The 21,906-nt window shown below is 39.2% G+C and overlaps 1 protein-coding gene across 1 annotated transcript in view; it reads right to left on the bottom strand.

Moving 5' to 3' along the window:
• The window catches only part of PCLO (piccolo presynaptic cytomatrix protein), a 356,197-nt gene extending 341,248 nt beyond the window's left edge, over positions 1-14,949 (bottom strand). Inside the window, exons 1-2 of the mRNA XM_069850050.1 lie at positions 14,765-14,949; positions 8,207-9,461 (exon numbers count right to left, since the gene is read on the bottom strand). Of these exons, the coding sequence (XP_069706151.1) occupies positions 8,207-9,461; positions 14,765-14,949 (1,440 nt within the window). The remainder of the gene's footprint in view (positions 1-8,206; positions 9,462-14,764) is intronic.
• Positions 14,950-21,906: the final 6,957 nt, after the last annotated feature.

Below are 21,906 nucleotides of genomic sequence, written 5' to 3'. Positions count from 1 at the left end.
CTGCTGCTGTAGGTAGCTAAAATACTGAAATTTGTCTATCCTTAAAGGTGTTCCTGGACAGCAGTTGTGTTACTTTCTAGTTTCTCTTTCTCTGTATTTCTTATAACTCTACCTAGAATAAAACGTAGAAGTTTCCAGAGCAACACCTCAGCTTTTGCAGTCCTGCCTACTTGTAAAGATTATTCCTTAATGCTGTGGACCCTAAGTGGTGTATTTTCACATTGATGGATAAGGCTTGGGGCTGGGTCTTATTTCTAGAAGAAATTCACATGATTTTCTTCATCCTGAGAGAATGCATTAATTTTCATGACTACAACTGTAAGTTTGTCAGATTACATACAGTATTTTTGTTTAGATTTCAACTACTGAACACAAAGTGCTACCTCGCTTTACAATTCACTGAAGTACAAACTACATGCTCCCACAACAACAAATATATTTTATGTATTCATCAGCCATATCACATTAAAAAAGCTTCATAAAGACTTTATTACTCAGAAGCACAAAATTAATTTAATCACAATATTTTAGTAAAAACATCAATGAAGAATTACATTGAAGAAAATTATAGCACCATGTTCCCTATTTCACCTTTCATTATTCATTAATAATCCAACAGTTGACTCCAATAACAAATACAAGCTACACTTCAGTACTCCTTATCCCAAAGAAAGCCAACACAAGTGGAGGCAATCTGGAGCCTATTCCTTTCTGAGAAAGTGTTCAGATTTGTTTCAAGTACTCAAACGCATCAAAAGCCATAGGAAAAATATCAGAGGGTCAGTGCATCAACTGATGTGCGCAACTTGTATTCCTGCAGATGATGTAGGGGAGAAAGAATCCAGCTTGATTTTAAGACTCTAGATGTACTGTAAGAAAGAGCTTTTTACTTGCATATTGCACATATTTCATATAAAAATTATTGGGGCACAATATTATTGTAGTGCTCAAGCCATTGCAACAGCCCTTTTGCAGAACAGAACTACATTCTAAGGCAATGGGCTTCATTCTCATTTAGACTAGTCAACTGGTACTAAAAAAAGGAACTGTAAGATATGCATAAAATATCAATATCCCTTTACATCACCACAGAAGTGCAAAGATTTATAGAGCCTTTATATTGCCACAGATACATAAATAGACTTTGCTGACATTGCTCAGTGCTGCCCCAAAGCTTTACTCACAAAATCAGTTTCTAGTCTGAAAACACATCAGCTTATTTGGTAGTTCCTGAATTTTAGAGAGGACTGAGGATCCCAGATTTGGCTCTTGGCACACATTTCTGCCAAGATGATGAGAGAAATACGAAAAATAAGGCACTGGAGCTCATGATTTTATGCAGCTTCATGTAGGGTGGTGGAATATGGTAAGAGACAATAAACGAGATCAGAAAATTACAAACAAAAAGTAACAAGTTCTGCCACAGAATAAACTGAATTGATGTGTCAACGTACAATTGAAAAAGTCTTCTAAACAAGCTTGGGCAATACTAGAGACAAAGTTTCCCTTCTACCATTCCATGAATAAAATCTCACATATTTGAAGTAATTACACTGAAACAAACACTTAACTATTGTACACAGTATGTGACTGATCCTCATTCAAGGCAAATAGATTATCACTACAAAATAAATATTTGCCTTTTATATCTGAAAGTAAGGTAACTAGGGAGTTTATCAGGGAACACTGACACAAAGTGCTCATAAAAATGATGCTAGGTTCCAGTCAGCAGCAGGATCCCCGGGTATCCATTCCACAAACTATAGCAATGGTTACAAGCACTGTAGCTTGATGCCAAGCCAATGTTTGAGCTAACTTTTTGAACAGCCATTTTAAAAGACTATTTTTAGATCTTACTTAGCCATTTAAAACTACTAAAAAACATTACTGGATGAATTGTGTTATGCAGTTATCATCATCTTAAAACCTACTTCACTACCTGCCTAAATTACTACTACAAAATAGCTCGCCTATGAAGTATGAGTGTTTGGGGAACTATTACTTTATAGCTTCTACAATTAGAATCATAAAGCAAAATAATGTACATATAATCTTTCGATTTTTTTTTTGAACACCAGTATTTCAGATTAACTAAAAATTAGTTTTTATACTCAAACATGGTTAAGCTGCCTCATGTATTGGACAAGGAAACAAGACTTTTACACACAGCTCAGAGCACTGCATCATGCACTGCGACAAGTGCTGATTGTTTTCATTAACTGCATCTAGGTTTAATATACTAGAAACACACAAATGATTAAAAATAAAATAACAGGAAGTCAAGAGAACAGCAAAGAACAGGTTAACAAAGTACATCTGTGCTGCACAGAGCACAGCTGAGTGAATATCACTGGGATTTGAAAACAGATTATGCTGTCTCGTCGGACCAGGGCTGGGCCATGCTTCCTGCCCAGTGATTACCCAGCAAACAGCATCTCCACATCACATGGCCTAGCATAGTAGTAAATTACAGCTGCTAAGCAACAGCAACACTGGCGCAGATGGCTCACTGCAGTTGACATCTTTAGCTATGCAGATTAATTTATTATTTACTTGTGTTAAAAACTGGACAGGACAGTTTTCTGGGCTAATGAGTAAATACTCCAACATATTGTAGAATATTGCTCAATTAAATACTCAGAGACTATTTGCCATGCATAGGTGTTTGCTTCTTTCTATGTTCTGCCCCTTTCTTAAAAGAAAAAAAAAAAAAAAGAGAAAGAAAAATCCACATGGCATCAATACTGTTAATACATCTAATCCTAAATGTAAAGCAGATATGTAGGCACGTAGTCTTTCTCTGAGAGAGAAACAGCGTGGGAGTGTGTTTAAGAATATTCCATAGAGAGAAACATTATTCTGTACTTCCATAACCTTCTATTTGAGGATCTTTACAATTTTCCCAAATGCCCATGTGGTAGTTCTGGCTAAGGGCAGAACTAGAGGAGCTAAACTAACTTCATTTCTTCACAAAAAAATGTGAACAGTCCCCACTTCCATATAAGTTGCAGTGTTAACACTGGAACATCCCAAATGCTCGTTGGACCTAAACAAATATTTCACACAGAAATATTTCAAACTTGGATAATTTTTAAAAGATAACTAAACAAGTCTTGTTCAAATCTGCTCTCTGATTAGTTTGAACCCAGGCTAAACTCCATCCTCTTTTACAGCTTAATCTCTAGCTTGACTTTGGTGCAGATAAAGTATTAATTAAGATATCTGCTCCTGAAAAAAAAAAGCTTTGGTGGGCTATGACTCTTGACTTTATGATTTGTGATTATAACAGGTGATGGTCAGATTCGAGTTCTTTCCTATATTGTTTTGCATTACTTATCCTGAAAACCCACCCAAGTCTAAGTTTACAGTTACAAAGCTATTTTTCCTGGTGTTCAAGAGTTTAGACCTTCTGGCACATTAGTACCCACAGTGATGGCAGTTTTATTTTTGTTTATGTGTCATTTCCAGTCCATGTTGCATTCTAGTTCTTATTCACTACTGCAATACAGCAGAGACTAAACAGGAATATTTCAATTCAATCAATAGGTTCTTTTACTGTCACGTAATCAACAAAGATTTACCAGTGTCATTTCTATTAATTTTATTGTAAGTATGAGCAGATCTTCTCTGCATTCACAAGATTTATAGTAATATTCCTTATATGAACAGTATTTCAAATTGTTATGCATTCCTTTACCTGGACAAGCTAATAATAATGATAATAACTGAAGAAAATTGATGCATTTCTACCTGCTTAAATTCTGTTTAGCTACTGAAAATACTTCATGACCAAGTATTTGCTACTGTTTAAGAAACTTGGAGATGAAGGATGTCAATTTCAGTGCAGAATCATTATGAGGATTTAAACCAAATCATGATACTCTTAAATCACCAAAGGTGGTGACATGTCTGTAAATAAAAATGGAATCAGAAAGATCAAAACTTTGAGGCTGTAGTAGCTAGAGCACAGGACCCAGAAAATTCCTAGCCCTACCAAAAGAATCAAAAATCAAAAGACATCTCCTTCAAAAAAATTCTAACAACAAAAACCAGAAAAAAATATTTTCAGATCGGGTTGAAAAAAGAATACTTTTCCTGCCAAACTGAGATATAAAAGCATAGATCCACTCAAAGACCCTACTTGATCTGAAATTATACATTCCACTTCAGGAGATCAGAACTTTCCTTTTTTGCTCCTTTTCTTCCATTAGGACTAAGGTAACTTTGATACAGGCATGTTGTTTCAAAAACAGAACCAAAAAAATACTTTTTAGAACTCACTTTTTCTCCACCTAGAAGAGCTTTTGGTGAGAAAACAAAACCTTCATCAATACACATCTTCACATTCCAGCAACTATCCAAGTGAAAATTTATACCTGGCTCCAAGACTAGTTTTAATAATCAGAAAGAATGTAATGGCATATTTAAGAGTTTGAACTACTGTTCAGTCCACATTGCCCGTATCATCCAGTAACTATTTCACAGGGGATATTTATTCCATCTACTAAGCATAAGCACTGATGATTTAGATTAATTACAGTAGTTCATGCTTTTTGCCTAGCTTTATCAAAAACTACATATAAGTATTTAATAAGATGGATAGTTCTTCAGCTGTCTTTGCTCATTTTCAGAAATCCTACTCCTATTCACATGATCTAGAGGACTGAATCCTTTTTTAAGAAGTGCTGGTTTCTGTTGCCAATGCCTCATGGGACTGGTTTTGGCAAAATAAAATTTAAAAACAATGTGAAAAGAAAATCACCATGTAATAAAATAAATACATGCCTGCTGCAAGGTTCTGATGTATGTGAAAGGAAAATGGAATAGACTACTACTCATCAAACCTGTTTATATATTTTTTTCCCATTACTTTATGCAACTGTTGCTAGGCAGTCATGTGCCATGGCGATGAGTAGAGTGTGAATACCTAGGCAGATTAGAGAGACATATGTTACTGCACACATCATGTATGGTGTGTTTTCTCTCTAGATTGCTGTAGAAAACCAAAATACCAACTATCTTTTTCGCAAGGGGACCACAATGTCAGATGGTTCAGAGAAATAGTTCAAGGTGTCTGACCTTGTGGCAATACAGGTATTGCTTTCTGCTCTTAGTTACACAGTTCTCTAGTAAGTTAAAACAGACAGAATAAATTTACTTCTGCAGTTTAAACAGAGGTTTAAGAGAAAAGAATTAATTTTAGAAAGTCCATACTATTTATAACGGGTTTATAATGTATGCAATCTACATCTTGAGCCAGTTTATAAAGCCTGCTATATTCCTTCCAGAATCAGCGAAAAATACAGAATACAGAAATTTAGAAAGATTTGTACTGGGGAAAAGCAATTAATTGTATTAGTTATGAAGACTGAACTACTCTGTGAGAAACTTGTAAGAAGAATATTTTAAGCAAACAGTTCAGGCAGCTGTACTGGGGAAAATATTAAGAGAACAAAAAAAAATTATTTTCTAAATAAACTCTTCCCTCTCCCCACATCCAATTTGAAATTATTTCTTTCCAATCACTAATGTGTCTTAATATAAGCAAAAAACCAAACGGCTATAGAAAGCATGGGAAAGGCAAAACACAGGATTACAGAATCATGAAACTTGGCAAAAAGAACAGCAGGAAAAGTCAAAGTATAACAAAAAAAAGGTGAAGATATAGTCAGTAAGTGCACGGATAAGAGACTTTTGTCAGGAACACTTTAAGAGAACTTAAAATAAGAGAAACCAAAAGAAAAAAACAAACACCATAATCAAGAAAACTGACCTCCAAGACACAAACCATGGTTTTCATGCTACAAAGGAATAAATGTGTAAACTATTGTAAAGGAGGAAACAAAGATTTGTTAGTAGTCTAAATATTGAAAGGAAAGAGAAACTAGAAGGGAAGTTTGATAACTCAAGTGGGAACCCTTGCAGCTGAAATAAGTCAAATTTTTGTACGTGCCAGGTTCTATTACTTTGCTCCAACTGTTTAGTAATAAAGTCAGATGAGATTTTTGTTGCACTTCAATGTGGATTGGAGCAGGACATCCACAATGATGTTTCAGCAAGACAGCTGGTGGTGCAAAGCTGAGCAAATGAGAAAAGTCTGAGTGGGAGTCAGGAGATTGGAACTAATAGCTGAATAAATGAGATGTCCAATACCTTCATTTACTTTAAATGATTCCATCATGAAATAAATACATATCCCACGTTTATTTCAATGTGTAATATGAAATTCAAATCTGCTTTTACATATATATGCAATCACTTAGTCTTAAAAGCAGCTGTATTTATTATCTTAAAGTTCTCAATTTCACATATATTGAGTACCTACCTCAAAGAACAGTATTTATTCACAGAACTTACAAATTCTTTGAGATCTTACATAAACACTCTCTGTCTCAAAAGGTATTTCATTTGAACATATCGAAGTTGTTACCACTTCCATAGGAAATTTGAAGTTTTTAAAGGAAGATAAACTTGAAGCTCCAAGAGACTCCAGGAACATACCAAGGAAATAACCAACTCAGCATCCACAAAAAAAAAAAAGGTACAATATTTTGGTCTAAAACCATTTTCTTAGAGCTTGAAGTTAAAGTTTCTTACAGAAGTTTCTCAGACTTTAACATCAATGACATTTCTTGTCTGTTATACATAAAGATATATTTTTTTATCCCAAACTGTCCAGAATGAAATGCTTTATGACCTTTCCTCAAATGGACCTGGATAATATAACCTTTGAGCACCTCATTAGTTGAAGACACTCTGAAATTTCTGCACACAGCTCTTCAGGTCATTTTTTCCAGTTCAAGCATTAATGCCAACTATCTCACTCCTAAATTTCCCTGAAGTCAAATAAGAGTACACTCCTAAACGATGCAATGTACTACCAATGTTTACTGTAATTTGCCTTTTAGGTTTAAATTTGCAATTTTAACAACAAGTCAATAAATAATATACTTACTGTATGCAAAACCCCCACTGTTTGTTAATGGGTACACTGGAAAGAAATCTAATGGCTAGCAATGTTTTTAAAACATTGTAGTACCAAGCAAACAGGTTGTCCAAAGAGACGATGGAGAGTCCATCCTTGCAGATATTAAAAAATGGCTTTGAGCAACCTGCTTTAGGTGACCATGCATTATGCAGCTGGTTGGATTACACAATCTCTTTCAGTCTCAGTGATTCTTTGATTCCATTTTAAACCTGGGGATACTATTTGTCAGATCCAAAATATAGTAGCAGTCTGTACTTCTTCCTAACAGCATCTCTGACCAGCTAAACTAATAGCAAAACAAGACAAAAATAAGCTTCCTAAACACCCCTTCTAGCTATTTATCACTAGTTAGTATTCAGTGCCAGGTCTGATATATTTGAATTTCAATAAATTGATAAAACTGTTTATACTGAAAGAAAACCCAAGCTACATTGAAAATTTAAAATTAGCATATCAGGGTGTACAAGAAGCTGTTCAAGCAATAAGAAGAGATCAGCCATTCATATGAAGCCTTACTCCCAGGCAGAGCAAGTTAAGAAAGAACAAGGATATGTATAAGCACATAAATCATGCCACTACAAACAGCAGATTAAAATAAATTCAAGTGAAGTCATAATATTACTTCGTATGCCATTTCTTTGTTCTGTAATTACAGTAAAAATATTGATCAATATTAGAAATAGTCAGAGATTTCTTTCTTAGTATCCCACAAGAGTGAAATAACCTGAGTATCACCAAGTCAAAACCCATGACTCAGGCTTTCTGCTACTGAACACAAAGTAAATCCACCCTACATCTTTTTCCAAAACACACACTGGGGCTATGAAGAGTCATTTTCATATTTTTTTGTTTAGACAGTTCTTATAGCAGCAATTTTTGCGTATTTATAAACACACTAGCACATGTTGGTTGTGGGCAGATTGTAAACATAGACAGCAAGTGCTTAAAATCAATCAAAAAGGCAGAAAAGCCACATAGAGGTTCTTCCATTTTTATACGAAAAAAACATTGTACAACACAGAACCACTACCTTCTTTTTTCCCATAATGTCAGCCCCTTCTACTTGTATACAGTTTTCCCAAATAGCATTGTTTTCACTGAACTTAAAGCCTTAAAGTTATCATGATGATACATTGTAACACACCTGATGTTTCAGCATAAGGAAGGTAAACTTAATTTTGTGCTCTGGTAGCAAACATCAGTTTAAAAACTACTCACCTCTGTTATATGAGGATTAGGATTGAATCCGCACAGGCTGCAGACTACAGTATGACACTGTGTGCAGGTGTTGTAATTGGCCTTTTCTGGAGCATGCAGCAGCAGTTCAGTGGTTGTACAAAGAGGACAGAAGGTTTTCTTTGGGGTGGACTCAGCAGGTTGGGTTGCACCAGCTTGCTTTTGCTCCGAGGGTTTTTCAGACTCCGGCTGCTGACTTGGTGGTTTTGTAAATCCTGGTTGTTGTGCTGGAGGCTTTGCGGCCCCTGCAGTCTGAGAAGATGGTTTTGTAGGCCCTGCCTGTGGCAGCACTTGTTTCACAGGCCCTGCTTGCTGTGGAGGTGGCTTCCCAGGTCCAGGCTGCGATGGTTGTTTGGTGGGTCCTGTTTGCTGAGCAGATGGCTTTTCAGGTCCAGGCTGCTGAGAAGGCTGTTTTGGAGGCCCTGCTTGCTGGGAAGATGGCTTTGCAGGACCACCTTGCCGTGCTGGCTGTTGAGATGGTTGTTTTACAGGTCCTGGCTGCTGTGATGATGGTTTTGTAGAAGGTGGTGCTTGGGATGATGTTCTAGCATTGTCTGATTGCTGTGGTGATGGTTTTGTAGGGCCTGGTGAAGGTTTTGCAGAAGCTTGTTGTTGAACAGGCTTCGTTGTTTCTGACTGTTGGGGCTGAGATTTTTGTGGTCCTCGTGTCTGGGATGGTTGTCTTGCCTGTTCTTGCTTAGAGTCTGCTGGGTGACCAGGGCTTGGTTTCTGAGCTTGCTTTGGTTCCCCAGGCTGCTGCTGCTGAGGCACTGGTTTGGAAGACTCCGTTTGCTGGGGGGTAGGTCTGACAGGTCCTTGTTGTTGAACAGCTAACTTTGGAGACTGTTGTTGAGCTGGATGTTTTGCAAGGCCCCTCTGCTCCTCAGGTTTCCCTTGCTCTTTTTGGGTAGCTTTTTGTTTCTTACCAGCTTCTTCATGGGCTGAATCAGAATCTGATATCAAATCAAAAGGATTGAATTTGTTCACAACTGAAGTGACTGCACTCAGTGGATTGGCTTCCGAGAGAAAACTGGGCATCATACTTGGTTTCTGATCTTCTTTAAGGTCAGTCCTGGATTTTGATTCCCTTAGACTAATAGAAGAAGGGCTCCGTCCAGGTGCCCGTTGTTCTGTCTTCAGCACATCTACTGTTCTGCTTTTACTTAAACTTGGTGGTCCGGGATCTGGAGGCTTACTTGGTTGCCTGGGATGATGGCTTGTATCAAGTTCAGAATGTCTGCAGACAGAAAATATAACAGGATTAAAATAATGCAGAGTAAAAGAAAAATGAGATAAAATAAGATGCATCTGTGACCCTGGAAGTGCTATAGTAACACCATGAAGTTTCTCAGCAAAACCAAAGCTTACAACATAGAAAACATGTAAAAAGTATTTAAATAAAAATTATTGCTCTATAAAGGCTTATAAAAGTATTCAGACAGACTGATTTATTATTTAGAAAATAATCTCATAGAATAACACTGTTTAGACAAACAATTTTCTCTTCAGAAATCTGAAGAGCTCACAGATACAGCTTCCTATTTTACCTATATCCAAATAACTAACTCTTCACTCCACCCCTTAGGATACAAACATGGAGAGACAGGGAAGGATAAAAGAAACAGGCATATCAGAAAATTAACAGATCAAAGAAGAGCCATACAAGAAAAATACTGCACAATATGAAATGTTTATGTATTTGTGTTTTGGCTATTTGTACAAAATTTTCATGTATTTAAAATTTGGTATGCAACACAGACTTAAAAACCCTAAAATCCAGATAGGTTAAGGTTGGGCCTCTGTTTAAAGTATTTACTTTGCCTCCCATCCACTCACAAATTAGAATTTTCAATTGAATAAAATAGACGTCAATTCATAGAATTAGTCTTGAAGCTTTTTTTATTATTATTTTTAAACAGAACTACTATAGAGCTTCCTCCCATCACCATCCCATCCAAAGAATTCTGCCCAACAATAAAATCTCCCATTACACAGTGATTTTTCCTAATTCTCTAACAACAACATTTTGCTGTTTCCTTATAGAAGAAAATAAAACTAATGGTTGGTAGGAGCCAAAGTCAAGATCATGTCTTCCTATGTGGTGTAGTACACTACTTGCTGCTATACTGAGCTGCATCTGGAGGAAAATATTTTATTCAATGCTATTGCTAAAGGATGTAGCAAAGTATTGTATTCAGTGCTATCACCATGCTTCTGTTGGAATATACAATGTTCTCTTCAGTGCCACAACAGTGTTAAAACATAAAATTTTCAGTTTTCACTTTGAGAGATCCAGTTAGCTGTGATCCTGTTTTTCCAGACATGATATTCCTTCTTAAGCACTCAGGAGCAAAATAAACAATCACTTACTGCATTTAACTTTATTCCTCAACTAAATAACTAAATAACTAAATAACTAAATAACTAAATAACTAAATAAATAAATAAATAAGCTATTCTGTTTAAGAGTTTTATCAAAAGTCTCTGGAATCATATATCATAGACATATTCAAAAATATATTTTACACTGTTAATGTCGCCATGGGTTTACTACTATTTCTAATTAATAATTAGAGTTTTCATTACATACCCAGCAATGGCAATATAAAAGGACAAAGCTAAGGATTAGTCAATTCTGGTTTTGTACTCCTTGCAACATGTGCTTTTCTCAAAATATTGTTTCTGATTTTTTTGCAAATTAAGAATTTCCGCATGATATGCTTAAGAACAAACTATTTCCAGCCTTCCATAACTCCATTTACCCTTCCACATTCCTGTAAAATTGGCCATAATACTGAGAAGTTTACAACCTTAATGTGGAACGCACAGAAGTGAGTAGGTGTGTTTCCATTGGCATCAGTGAACATTGATTAAGCCATTATTCATAAAGAAGATAATTCAGAAAAGCCCAATGATAATCTAATTATTACAAATATTTGGCATTTTTGTTTGTTAAAAGAACAATTTTTATACTTTAATTAGCAGCTAGGTAGGTCTACCTGCAGTTCTGTTTCTTGCTATTTAGATAAGCACTCCAGGTTCAACCAAAGAGGTACTGCTTACTAAGTGAAATCATTTCACTGACTCTATTCGTGGCAGTCTGGTACACTCCCAGCATTCATGTTTGCAAGTGTTCCAAATGTTGAAAGGTTTCATTCAACAATGCTAAGAGTGATAAGGGGTAAAAATGAAAAGGATCAATGGTAGTATTAAAACTCAGGTCAGGAAAAAAGCACACAAAGCCCAAACCTTACAGTGTGAGGATGGAATTAAAAAAAGGCAAGTTAAAACTAAAACTGCTTTTAGAAATTCAACTTAGACATTAACAAGAATTAAGTGCATTAAGAACAACTGTGGATCCCAACTGGAACACAGTTCTCCTCTAGCTTTCATTTTTATCAAAATAATAAGCTCCATAAATTTCCACCTGATAAATTGCCCCCTCTCTGGAAGTGTTCAAGGCCAGGTTAGATGGGGCCTCAAGCAGCCTGGTCTAGCGGGAGGTGTCCCTGCCCATGGCAGTGGGGTTGGAACTAGATGATCTTTAAGATCCCTTCCAACCCAAAACATTCTATGATTCTATGATCAGATGTCAGAACTTGAAAAAAAAAAAGACTAAAAACCATGATCTAGGAAAAAAAACCCAAACAAGTGACTCTGCAAGGCTGCTGGTGTGTTCTGAACACCAGACTTGTCTTGCCTTTACACATAACAATGCTTCTAAGCAATGGAGACAAAGCATGGTTAATAAGTGGAAGAAAGCCTTAAAAAGACAAGCTTCTTGAGAAATGTTACTTCTGTGAAATGCCAGAACTTGCTACATTTAGTTTTAGGTAGCTTGCTCCATTTTGTTTTAGGTAGCTGGAAGTTAAAGCCTTCTTTTCTAGAACAATTTTACAACCAGCCATATACTGACACTGAATTATTTTAATTTAAGTCCAGAGAGCCAGAAATCCTCAAAAAAAAAACAAAAACAGAACCAAAAAACAAATATTGTCATTATTTGACAAGACTGTATTTACTTTTAAACCTTTAAAACAATGTTGGTCTACTCATCATTAAAAGGTCTTCTACCCAGACTCAATAAGAAAAATCATTTAGTCTTCCTTCACCTAATTCTTTCCTTTGTGTTGCTATGCTTTTCCTCACTTTGGCCTTGATGCACAGAGCTGAACTTTATTCATTTGCAGGACTATTACAGCCAATTCAAAGCTTATTTTGGAGTCAAGAGAAGATTTAACAGAGACTATTGGTCTGGTTCTTGAATGCCATAACTATAAAACCATATGAAGAAAAGGCATGTCTTTTTCCCCATTCATCAGTCTAAACAGCCTCAAAGAGAAGTGCAATAACCACATAATCCCAAGACAGCTAGATCTTTCCATATCTACAAACAAGATATGCATAATCGTATGCATATCCCTGGTGGCTACTTTTTTTTTAAGTCAATAGAGTGATGGCATTAACCAAAATACATATTTCTTGCAGAAAATACACCATAAACATGCTTTATAAATGTGATACACACAAAAAAAAAACCACACCAAAAAACCCCCATCTCAGCTACATTAGATGGCTCATATATTCAGTTTGGTCATCTAATTCTTTCAGATTATGTGGAACAATTCCTCAGAAACTGGACACTGATCCAGAATTTTTCAATGAGGCTAGAAACTCTGGAACTTGTTTACAAATTGAGCATGTATGTTTCCGCTAAACTTCCTAAGCATGAGTTTTCTGATGGCAAGTAACTGAAATAGGATAGAATTATTTCCCTAGGTGCTAGCATCCCAAACTCTAGACTGGAACACAGAGAACAAAGAATTAAATTGTACATTTGATTTAGGTAGGTCACTTTAGGTGCTCTAGATTTAACTGCTTATGTTAAAATGCATAATAAGAAATAACTGCATTTGTTCAGTTATCAAATTTTTGAAGAGTTAAAAGCTCAAAGCCTATACAAGTCCTAGAAGCTACAGCATATTTTATAGTGGTAAGGGTGTAACTATCATCCTGATGAATACATTACTTACTATTGAAAAGTCTGTAGTTTCAAAAATTGTTACATCAGTCATGAGGAATTTGCACATTTTAAGACTTCAGTTACTTTGGGAGGGGAATGAAAGTAAGGTAAGAATGGATAACAGGTGATGTTATGATGGAAATCAAAGAGGCAAAATCCAGTTATCAACATGAAAAACACTAACAGACAGTGAAATAGGGACACTGTCATAAAGCAAGGCTATATGAACTGCTATTTTACTCATTTAATATTTGGGCTAGCATAACCATACAAAAAAAAAAAAAAAAGAGAGAGAGAGAGAGAACAACAGCTGTAGAGCATTAAGAGGTATTTTCCACATCCAATTTCTTTGGCCACAGAGTCTAAAAAAAGCTTGAAGCTACAGAATATGAGTCTCAGCAGGCTAGTTCATTACTTAAGTTGAAGTCTGGGAGAGGCTGATCCTTTGTCCTTAGAACAGTCTTACTCCAAGGATTTGGCTCAAGTTCTTAATAATTATTGCCATCACTCTTGGTAGAATTCGTTAGAAAAGAGGCAGGCAAGAGGAGCAAGTAAAGTCACAAAAGCAAAGACAAGTAGTAACCTCATTAAAGCGTGACAGGCACAAAGAGTATGATGGGAACAGCTACAACCCCACAAGAAAAGCTAGTTTATATGTTATTGCATTGAATGTTAAAATGTCAACTCTGACTAAAAGTTAAAAGTCTGTAATTCACTAATATAGAGCAGCTTCATTTTAAAAGGGGAATGGAAGTACAGTACACTAAGACCAAAGTAGTTTCTGACAGCATAAATACAAGAAAGCAGCCATTTATCAATGCACAAAAATACACACTGCAATGAGTTTAGCCTATTCTAAAATCTTCCAAGGACATTTATCTTGCTTTTTACTGGAACATTAGCATGAAACAATAAATGTTTAAAGTCTTTGTGTCTTTGCTCATAGACTGTTATGAAAAAAAGGAAATTAAACCTTAGTGTCACAGAATAATCAATAGGTTTTTTTTTTCCATTAATATCTATAGAGTCCTGAACTGAATGGGAAATTCTATTTTACACAGGGTTAACACCTGTTTAATAATAATGCAAAACATGAAATAGGAGGACTTGATTTCCAGTTGTTGGGGTTTTTTTAAAAAAAAAGGGAAACCATCTTCTCAGGTATAATCCCAACGACTTCAGTAGTTTGCCCAAGGATGAATTTGGTCCCACCCTCCTTGCTTCTCTTCTTTCAGAATTCACTTATATAAACCTTATATTATGTAAACTCAATATTCATTTATCTAGGGTGAGGTCAATACACAAGAACCGTGTTGAACAATCACTCGAGGAGGCTCCTTTCGGCATCCTCCAAGGCAAACAACACACCCAGCCCCGCAGACGGAGAGCGCTGGGTGCCGGGCGGGGGAAGCGGGCGGGTTCAGCACCGTGGACAGGGGCCCGGCCCCGCGAAGCCGGCCGGGCCGGGCGGGCGAAGCGGGTGCGTTCAGCACCGTAGACAGAGGCCCCGGACCCACGGAGCCAGCCGGGCCGGGCGGGGGAAGCGGGCGGGTTCAGCACCGTGGACAGGGGCCCGGCCCCACGGAGCCACCGGGCCGGGCGCGGAACGGGCTTGTTGCACGCCGGGCAGCGAATCTACTGAGGGGCAAGAAAGGAGGTGGAAGGAAACGGCCACGGCCTTTGCACAACGAGGTAAAGCCATCACTGCACACAATACTGAATCCCGTGGCAATCAATTTAATCCATTATCTCTCCTCTCTTTCCCTTTTCAGCAAACACGGAAGGGAAAAAAATGGGAGAAGGAACAGGGGGGAAAAGCAGACTTAAACAGACCTCCTCAATCCATGACTATTTAATGAAGCCAAAATGATAGTTGTAATGCTTAAGAACTGGTAGAGTAATGGCTAGCAAACATATTATGCCCAGAAGGTTTGAAAGATTCAATGAGAAGCTCTCCAGGAGAAGCTTGAAGAGCCCATCAGCCCTGAAGAGAGCTTCCCTGGCTGCTACCTGGGCTGCAGGGCACTCCAGACCCGTGAGGCATACGCACAGAGACAGAACCGAAACGCTGTGTGCAAATCTCCCCTCCCTGGACACAGAAACTACCCGTGCGATGGGAGAGAAGGGGAGAGGGTTCAGCCCACCGGAACCGAGGATTGTCGTTATTATTAGAAACCACCAGAGTGGGAAAAGCTGGAGAGTGCGGACTCCATCCCGCTCGTGCAGCCGCTCCCCTCCCTCCCTCAGCCGGCAGAACGCAGCGCCCGATGCCGATGCGGCGGGCCCGGAGCGCCCCGCGACTCGCCCCCCGCCCCACCGCGAGGGGACGGGCAGAGAGGGGAAGGGAAGAGCGGGAGAAGAGAGAAATTTCCGTGCGTGCCTTTGCATGGGAGGCGGCTCCGCGCCGGCGAGGCTCCCTCTGGGCAGCCCCTGCGCCCTTGACATGACAGCGGCGATCTGCCTCCTCTCCTCCTCGCTCAGCCGGCTCAGGTCTGCCTCCACCCCGGCCGGGACCATGCGCTGCCCGGGGACCGCGGTGCCGCCGCCATCCCCGCCTGCCGCCGCCCCTTCGGGCAAAGCGCCTGGCCCTTCGCCCCCTTCCAGGCTCGCCTCGTTGCCCATGGCCGCGGCTCCTCTCCCCTGGGGGGCAGGGCAGGCAGCGGGGCGCTGCCCGGCTCCGCGGCGCGATGCTCAGCGCTCCGAGGCCCCCGCCGGGGCCGGGCTCGCTGATGCTGATAAGCTGATGATGCTGCTGCCGCTGCTGCTGCCGCTGCTGTCGGGGAAGAGCGGCGCCGCCGGCCGCCCGCCGCGCTGCCCCGAACCGCGCCGCGCATGCTCCGCGCGGGCAGCGCCGCCACCGCCCCGCGCCCCGCCCCGCGCCCGGCCTTTAAAGGCGCCCGCAGCGCCCGCGGCCCCCGCAGCGTGGGGCCAGCGTCTCCTTGCCGGCTTCCCTACCTCCAGCAATACAGGTGAGCGCACGAGCAGCCGGGGCTCCCCCAAAGCACGGAGTAACGGAGACCCCGAAAACTGTGTTCAGCGTTCGGCCCCTCACTCCAAGAAAGACACTGAGGTCCTGGAGCGTGTCCGGAGAAGAGTAACGAGGCTGGTGAAGAGGCTGGAGAACAAGCCTTATGAAGAGCGGCTGAGGGAACTGAGGCTGTTCGGCCTAGAGAGGAGGAGGCTGACGGGAGACCTTATCACTGTCTACAACTACCTGAAAGGAGGTTGCAGAGAGGAGGGTGCTGCTCTCCTCTCCAACATGACAGGCGATAGGACAAGAGGGGAATGGGCTCAAGGTGTGGCAGGGAAGGTTCATATTGGACATTAGGAAAAATTCTTACACAGGAAGAGTTATCAAGCACTGGAACAGGCTGTCCAGGGAGGTGATTGAGTCGCCATCCTTGGAGGCATTTAAAAGATGTGTCGATGAAATGCTTAAGGATATGATTTAGCAGTGGGCAGGTATGGTCGTGCTTCATCATCTCAAAGGTTTTTTTCCAGACTAGTGATTCTATGATTCTAGGATTCTATGAGACTGGAAGGCACATCTGGAGGGCATCCATCCAAGCAACCCCCTCAGAGCTGAGCCAATAAGGTCAGATTTTTGGGTATGCACAGCTGAGTTTTGCATGTCTCTATGGATGGAGATTTCACAGCCCTTCTGGGACACAAAGGGACAACTCTCCATGGGACAACTCTCTGCAGGATGACACTACATGGGTCACTCTCCCTGGGGGCAAGTCTGTGTGGGTAGTGGTAGGGTTAGGGTATGGAACTACGTAGCGTTGCCCCACGGAGGGTGGTTGTAGACCCTTGTGGGCCCCTATCCCAGTATTTGACCACCCAGTAATGACTGCCTCCAGGATGTCAATGTTGTTCCAGCACTAATGAGCCCCAGACTGGACTCAGTACTTCTAATGCTGTCTCAAAACTGCTGATATATTAAGAAGAATCACGTTCTTTAACCTGTTGGCCATACTGAGGCTGCACAGCCTGGTCTGCCATTGGCATTTTTCATCACAATGGCATACTGCTGAAACACATTCACTCTCTGATCTATCAGGAATTTTTCTGCAAAGGTGCTTGTGGTCTAGCCTGTCATTCTAGTTATTCCTTCCCGGACACGGGCCTCTGCACTTGCCTCTCTTCAACATCATTAAGTTTCTGCCAGTCTAGCCTCCTACCTGTTAGGGACCCTGCAAGCAGCAGCCCTGCTTTTAGTGTTTTTACTGTTCTCTGCCCCGGGATCATTCACAGACTTGCTGAGGGTGTGTTCCATGCCTTTGCTCACATCATTACAAGGGACATTAAATATTATTAGTCAGAAAAGTGCAATAAGTAATCCGCCACCTGTTAGACTTGAAAAAACTAACCTCAACCTGTTTAAGCCTTATGGTCCAGTCTAGTTTTCATCCACAGTACGGGTCTCATTAATTTGGCTCTAAAGATATTATAGCTGATCGTGCTGAAAGCCTGATGGGGTAAACACATGTTTCACATAGCATTCCTGTCCGCTGTCTACGTGGACATGACTTCCAGGATGATTTGCTCTGTAACCTTCCCAGGAAGGGTACTAGACACATTGGCCTAACTGTCTTGTAGCTCTCTTGTGAGTGCCCTTTCTTGAAGACCAATGCAATGCTTCCCCTTTTCTGAACATCAGACAACTTTTCCAATGACATGTTGAAAAAGATCAATGACTCTGCAATAGCATCAGTCAGTTCCCTCAGCACTCTTTGCTCCATCCCATCAAGTCTCATAAACTCCTTTACATCAAGCTGGTTTAAGTGGTCCCTAAGTTTGTCTTACAGAAAGTAAGAAAATGCTTCACTACCACGTGCTCTGTGGCTAGACTCAGGGACCTGTGAGACTAGAGGACAAACCTCACCTATAAAAGCTATGGCAAAAAGCCACTAAGTACTTTGGCTTTTCTGAGTGTTTTGCCACTAATTTTCCTGCCTCATTGATTGGTGGCCAATTTTTCCCAAATCCTTCCTAGAGACCTTACTAAATTGTGGCTGTATTTTGAATGTCCCAGTGTGTTTGATAAACAGCTAGATCTTCACAAATATCTGTTGTTTTAGCTACAAGAATGTGACAGCATTTGTTGCTCTTGCTTTTCTCCTTCTGTAGCATCTTAACTATATTTCCCTAGACACAGATGTATGCAGACCAGCCCCTAAAATGACCTGCATATGGATGTTGTCCAAATATTTATAGTACTCTTGTATCGTGACAGTTGGAAACCATTTTTTCCAGTACTGGTCCACAATAGATAATGAAACTACTAGCAGTTGGGGGTTATATCTGCTTTTCTCTCAAGTGACTTTATGTTACACCTCAAAAGAACAGCTCAGCAGCAGATGTGATGAAACACAGAGGGAAAATCATCAAAATGGAGTAGCATGACATGAGTGCGTATTCATATGCTGTTCTAGGTAAAGACACCAGAGAGGTGTTGGCAAATGCTCAACAAAGATGGGAAAGGAAGAGGTTTAATCAGTGAAAGTTGGTTTTCTGATACATAGGAGTGTAAGCATTCATATGCGCTTAAATATGCATGTGTACTTAAATATTCTTTGGAGGGTGGTGTTCCTGTCTGTTTGCTGGGTAGTCTGAAAATTTATTAAGTTCCCAAATGCATTTTTTTCTAAAAAAACCTCATACTCCCTATGTTTCTTCATTCAAAGCTAAACAAATAGCTACATATTTTGACTCAGACTTAGAAGTCATCTTCTGTTTAAAAACAGATGGCATATGTCAGATATAGATACAGACAAAACAAGTGAGATCAAAACACATTTAATTCACTCAATAAAACAATCAAAACTGGGGAAACAGTAGTTCTGCTAGTGCTTACTGCTCAAAGCTATATCCGTTCCTGTCTCACTGTTAACATCTCCTGTGATAGAAGATAGGAGGAAAGAAACATACAATGCCTAAGGAGGTAAACTGAGCCCAAATAGAGATGCAGGATGAGAAATGACCTTTGGTGGGAAGTTCACTATTGGCTTCACTGAAGCTAAGGATGTCACCTTAAAATTACTATGATTTCAGATATCTTAGGGATTTTTGTGGAAACTGGCTCTTTTCACAGTTCTGTGACATTTACCTTTTCTTATGAAACAGAATGAAGTCATCAATTGTTACAGGTCCCAGAAGTCCCACTGCAGGACTGTTTTCCCTACATCCCATAATTTCCACATCTCTCTCCGTATATACTTCACAATCTGTCCAAAAGTGAGACCAACTCTCTCATTTTGGTGTTAGCAATGAAACTCACAAACTAATGAGGCATAACGTTATGTTGTAGGAAGAAGAGTTATCAAATGAATCAGCCTTTTTCTCAAAAGTTGTGATGTCTAATGTGCAAGAAACAGCCTAATGGCATTAGGATTAATAGCCTTATTAAAAAAATGTATTTTCTTAATCACTAGCACTGAAAAATATTATTTAAAGTCTTCAGAGATAAAGCAGTCTTTTTAAAAATGCATGCAAATTAGAACTCTGAATATAAATTCAGAAGTAGGGACAGAAAAGCGAGTTGCCTTCCCTTAGATTCTAGGCAATATAAAAAGGATAATCATAAACAGAGGCAAATCCAACATACCCTTTGAGGGCTCTCTTACAGTTTTTGTTAAATTTTCATTATATCTGTTTGAGTCTGAAATAGACTGGCACAATCTACAGACATTTATATATTTTACAATATGAAGTTCATGCATAGTATTATTATCCCTGCAAAACAAAGGCACAGTGTGTTTGAAGTGATGTAACTTCATTCAGACTAAGGACCGCACTGTTATCAGTAACACAGTACTTTCATCTGGACCTGACCTGTTTGATATGCCAACTGGATCCATCAAATCTCCAGAGGAGCCAGTTCAAGTAAGAGCCGAGTAGGCAGAAGCAGCACAAGGTCACTAGTTGCCAGGGCTGAATCTGATGTGGGGCAAGTGAATCTCAGTTAAGTGTGTACCTTCAGCCCTAAAATGAGTGCTTCAAGTTAATTTACTGGTTAACAACACTGAAGACATCCAATCTTCTCATCAGTAAACTGTTTAGTATAGATGTACTTTCTACATTTTAAAGGGAAGGGAAAAAAAAAGCCATTTGATGCATTGAATTTGGAGAAGTAATGCTAAGATCATCAGAAGAAAGGAATAAGAGGTCAGTAAAACCTTGGCATGAGCTGGCAAAACGGGAGGGGAAGAAAAACTCTTATATCTTAATAATATGCCTGGCATTATGCCCAGATGAAAGTGAAGGAGGAAGAAGGTGCTCTAATCATTAACGATTAACAGAGACTGTACTGATCTGTACCACAATGTAAGGTAAAGTTAAAGAGGAACTAAAATTTGCATAAACATATTTATAATGCATTACATGTTAATGATTTCATATTCTAATTTTTACAAATACCTAGCTAAATATTACTATGCCCCTCTCATGTTTATCTACTCTCATTTCAGAGCTACAGCAACTGTGGAAGGTATTTTGAGTTCAAAGGGGATGGCTAAGATGCATCCAACAGTTCAGTCCATCTGCTACACAGAATGACCAATGCCTCTTTATGATAGCTCTTTCCAAACAGTTAAAACAATACATTTGATAAATATATTTAAATTTATAAACCGTGCGGTCAGTTGCACAGCTATGCTCTCTGTCCTCTCCTAGTCACTATCTTAAAATGCAAGTGAGCTCATTGCGCCAGAAATTAAATGGTGGGACACTCCAAAATCATGTTCAATCAGTATAGTGAATGGAAGTCATCCAGTACAAAAAAAAAAAAAAAAATTAAGTTTTTAAAGGATTAAATAAAAGGGTATGAATCTGTTTTCTGGAAAACTTTGTGCATCACCTAGGAAGTAATAATTGCAAGTATAACATAAGTTGTATCCATATAAATGCATAAGCCAAAAGCACGTAATACTTTAAAGTACATGTTTGTGTGTGCACCTGTATTTGCCTAGTATAGTAGGTGGCTCAGTGGTGCAGGCTGTATGAAATACATGTTAAGGAGTGGAAGCAAATGCAGGCACAGTCTGCATAAAATGGCTGAAAACATGTTCTGTCTTCTGAAACAAGAACACAGGAGAGTAAGGCTTCTTCTCTCCTGAGTACTAATTCTGTTCCAAAACCACTCTTATCTATTTATCAACCAAAGTCTATATAAGGGCTGCACAGTAAACATTCTTCAAGATCCTAATAAATCTCTAATGTCGCCTATCTTACTAGTCAGCGAAACAAGCAGGAAAGGATGATAACAACATACCTTGCAAAGGTTTGTGTATTGTGCTTCTGTTCACATATGTATTACTTTTCTCTCTTTAAACAGAGTTCTCTATTCCATCACTTTGTGCATTCAGGTTGCAAAACCATCAGAATAATGAGTTACTCTTTTTCCGGAGATCCTGAAAAAAAAACAAACAAGAAAAAAAAAAGACTGAGTATAGCATAAAAATTCCCAGGTAAGAGAAAATACCCTGAGCAAGATTATTTTCAGTATTTTAGAGTTTCTGAATATCTGGGGTTTTTTTTCTGATACAATATTATTAATATTACATTATCCTATTTATTATTAAATAAATTAATTTTGAACAGCCACTGCAGATACATGTGTTTTAGCCTCATTATCATCAGTCCAGTTGAAACAGGA

The sequence above is a fragment of the Phaenicophaeus curvirostris genome, chromosome 1 (assembly GCF_032191515.1).
Source record: "Phaenicophaeus curvirostris isolate KB17595 chromosome 1, BPBGC_Pcur_1.0, whole genome shotgun sequence".
In the NCBI taxonomy this organism is placed as follows: domain Eukaryota; kingdom Metazoa; phylum Chordata; class Aves; order Cuculiformes; family Cuculidae; genus Phaenicophaeus; species Phaenicophaeus curvirostris.
Note: the sequence above shows the minus strand (reverse complement) of the source record. Positions and strands in the feature narration are given on the sequence as shown.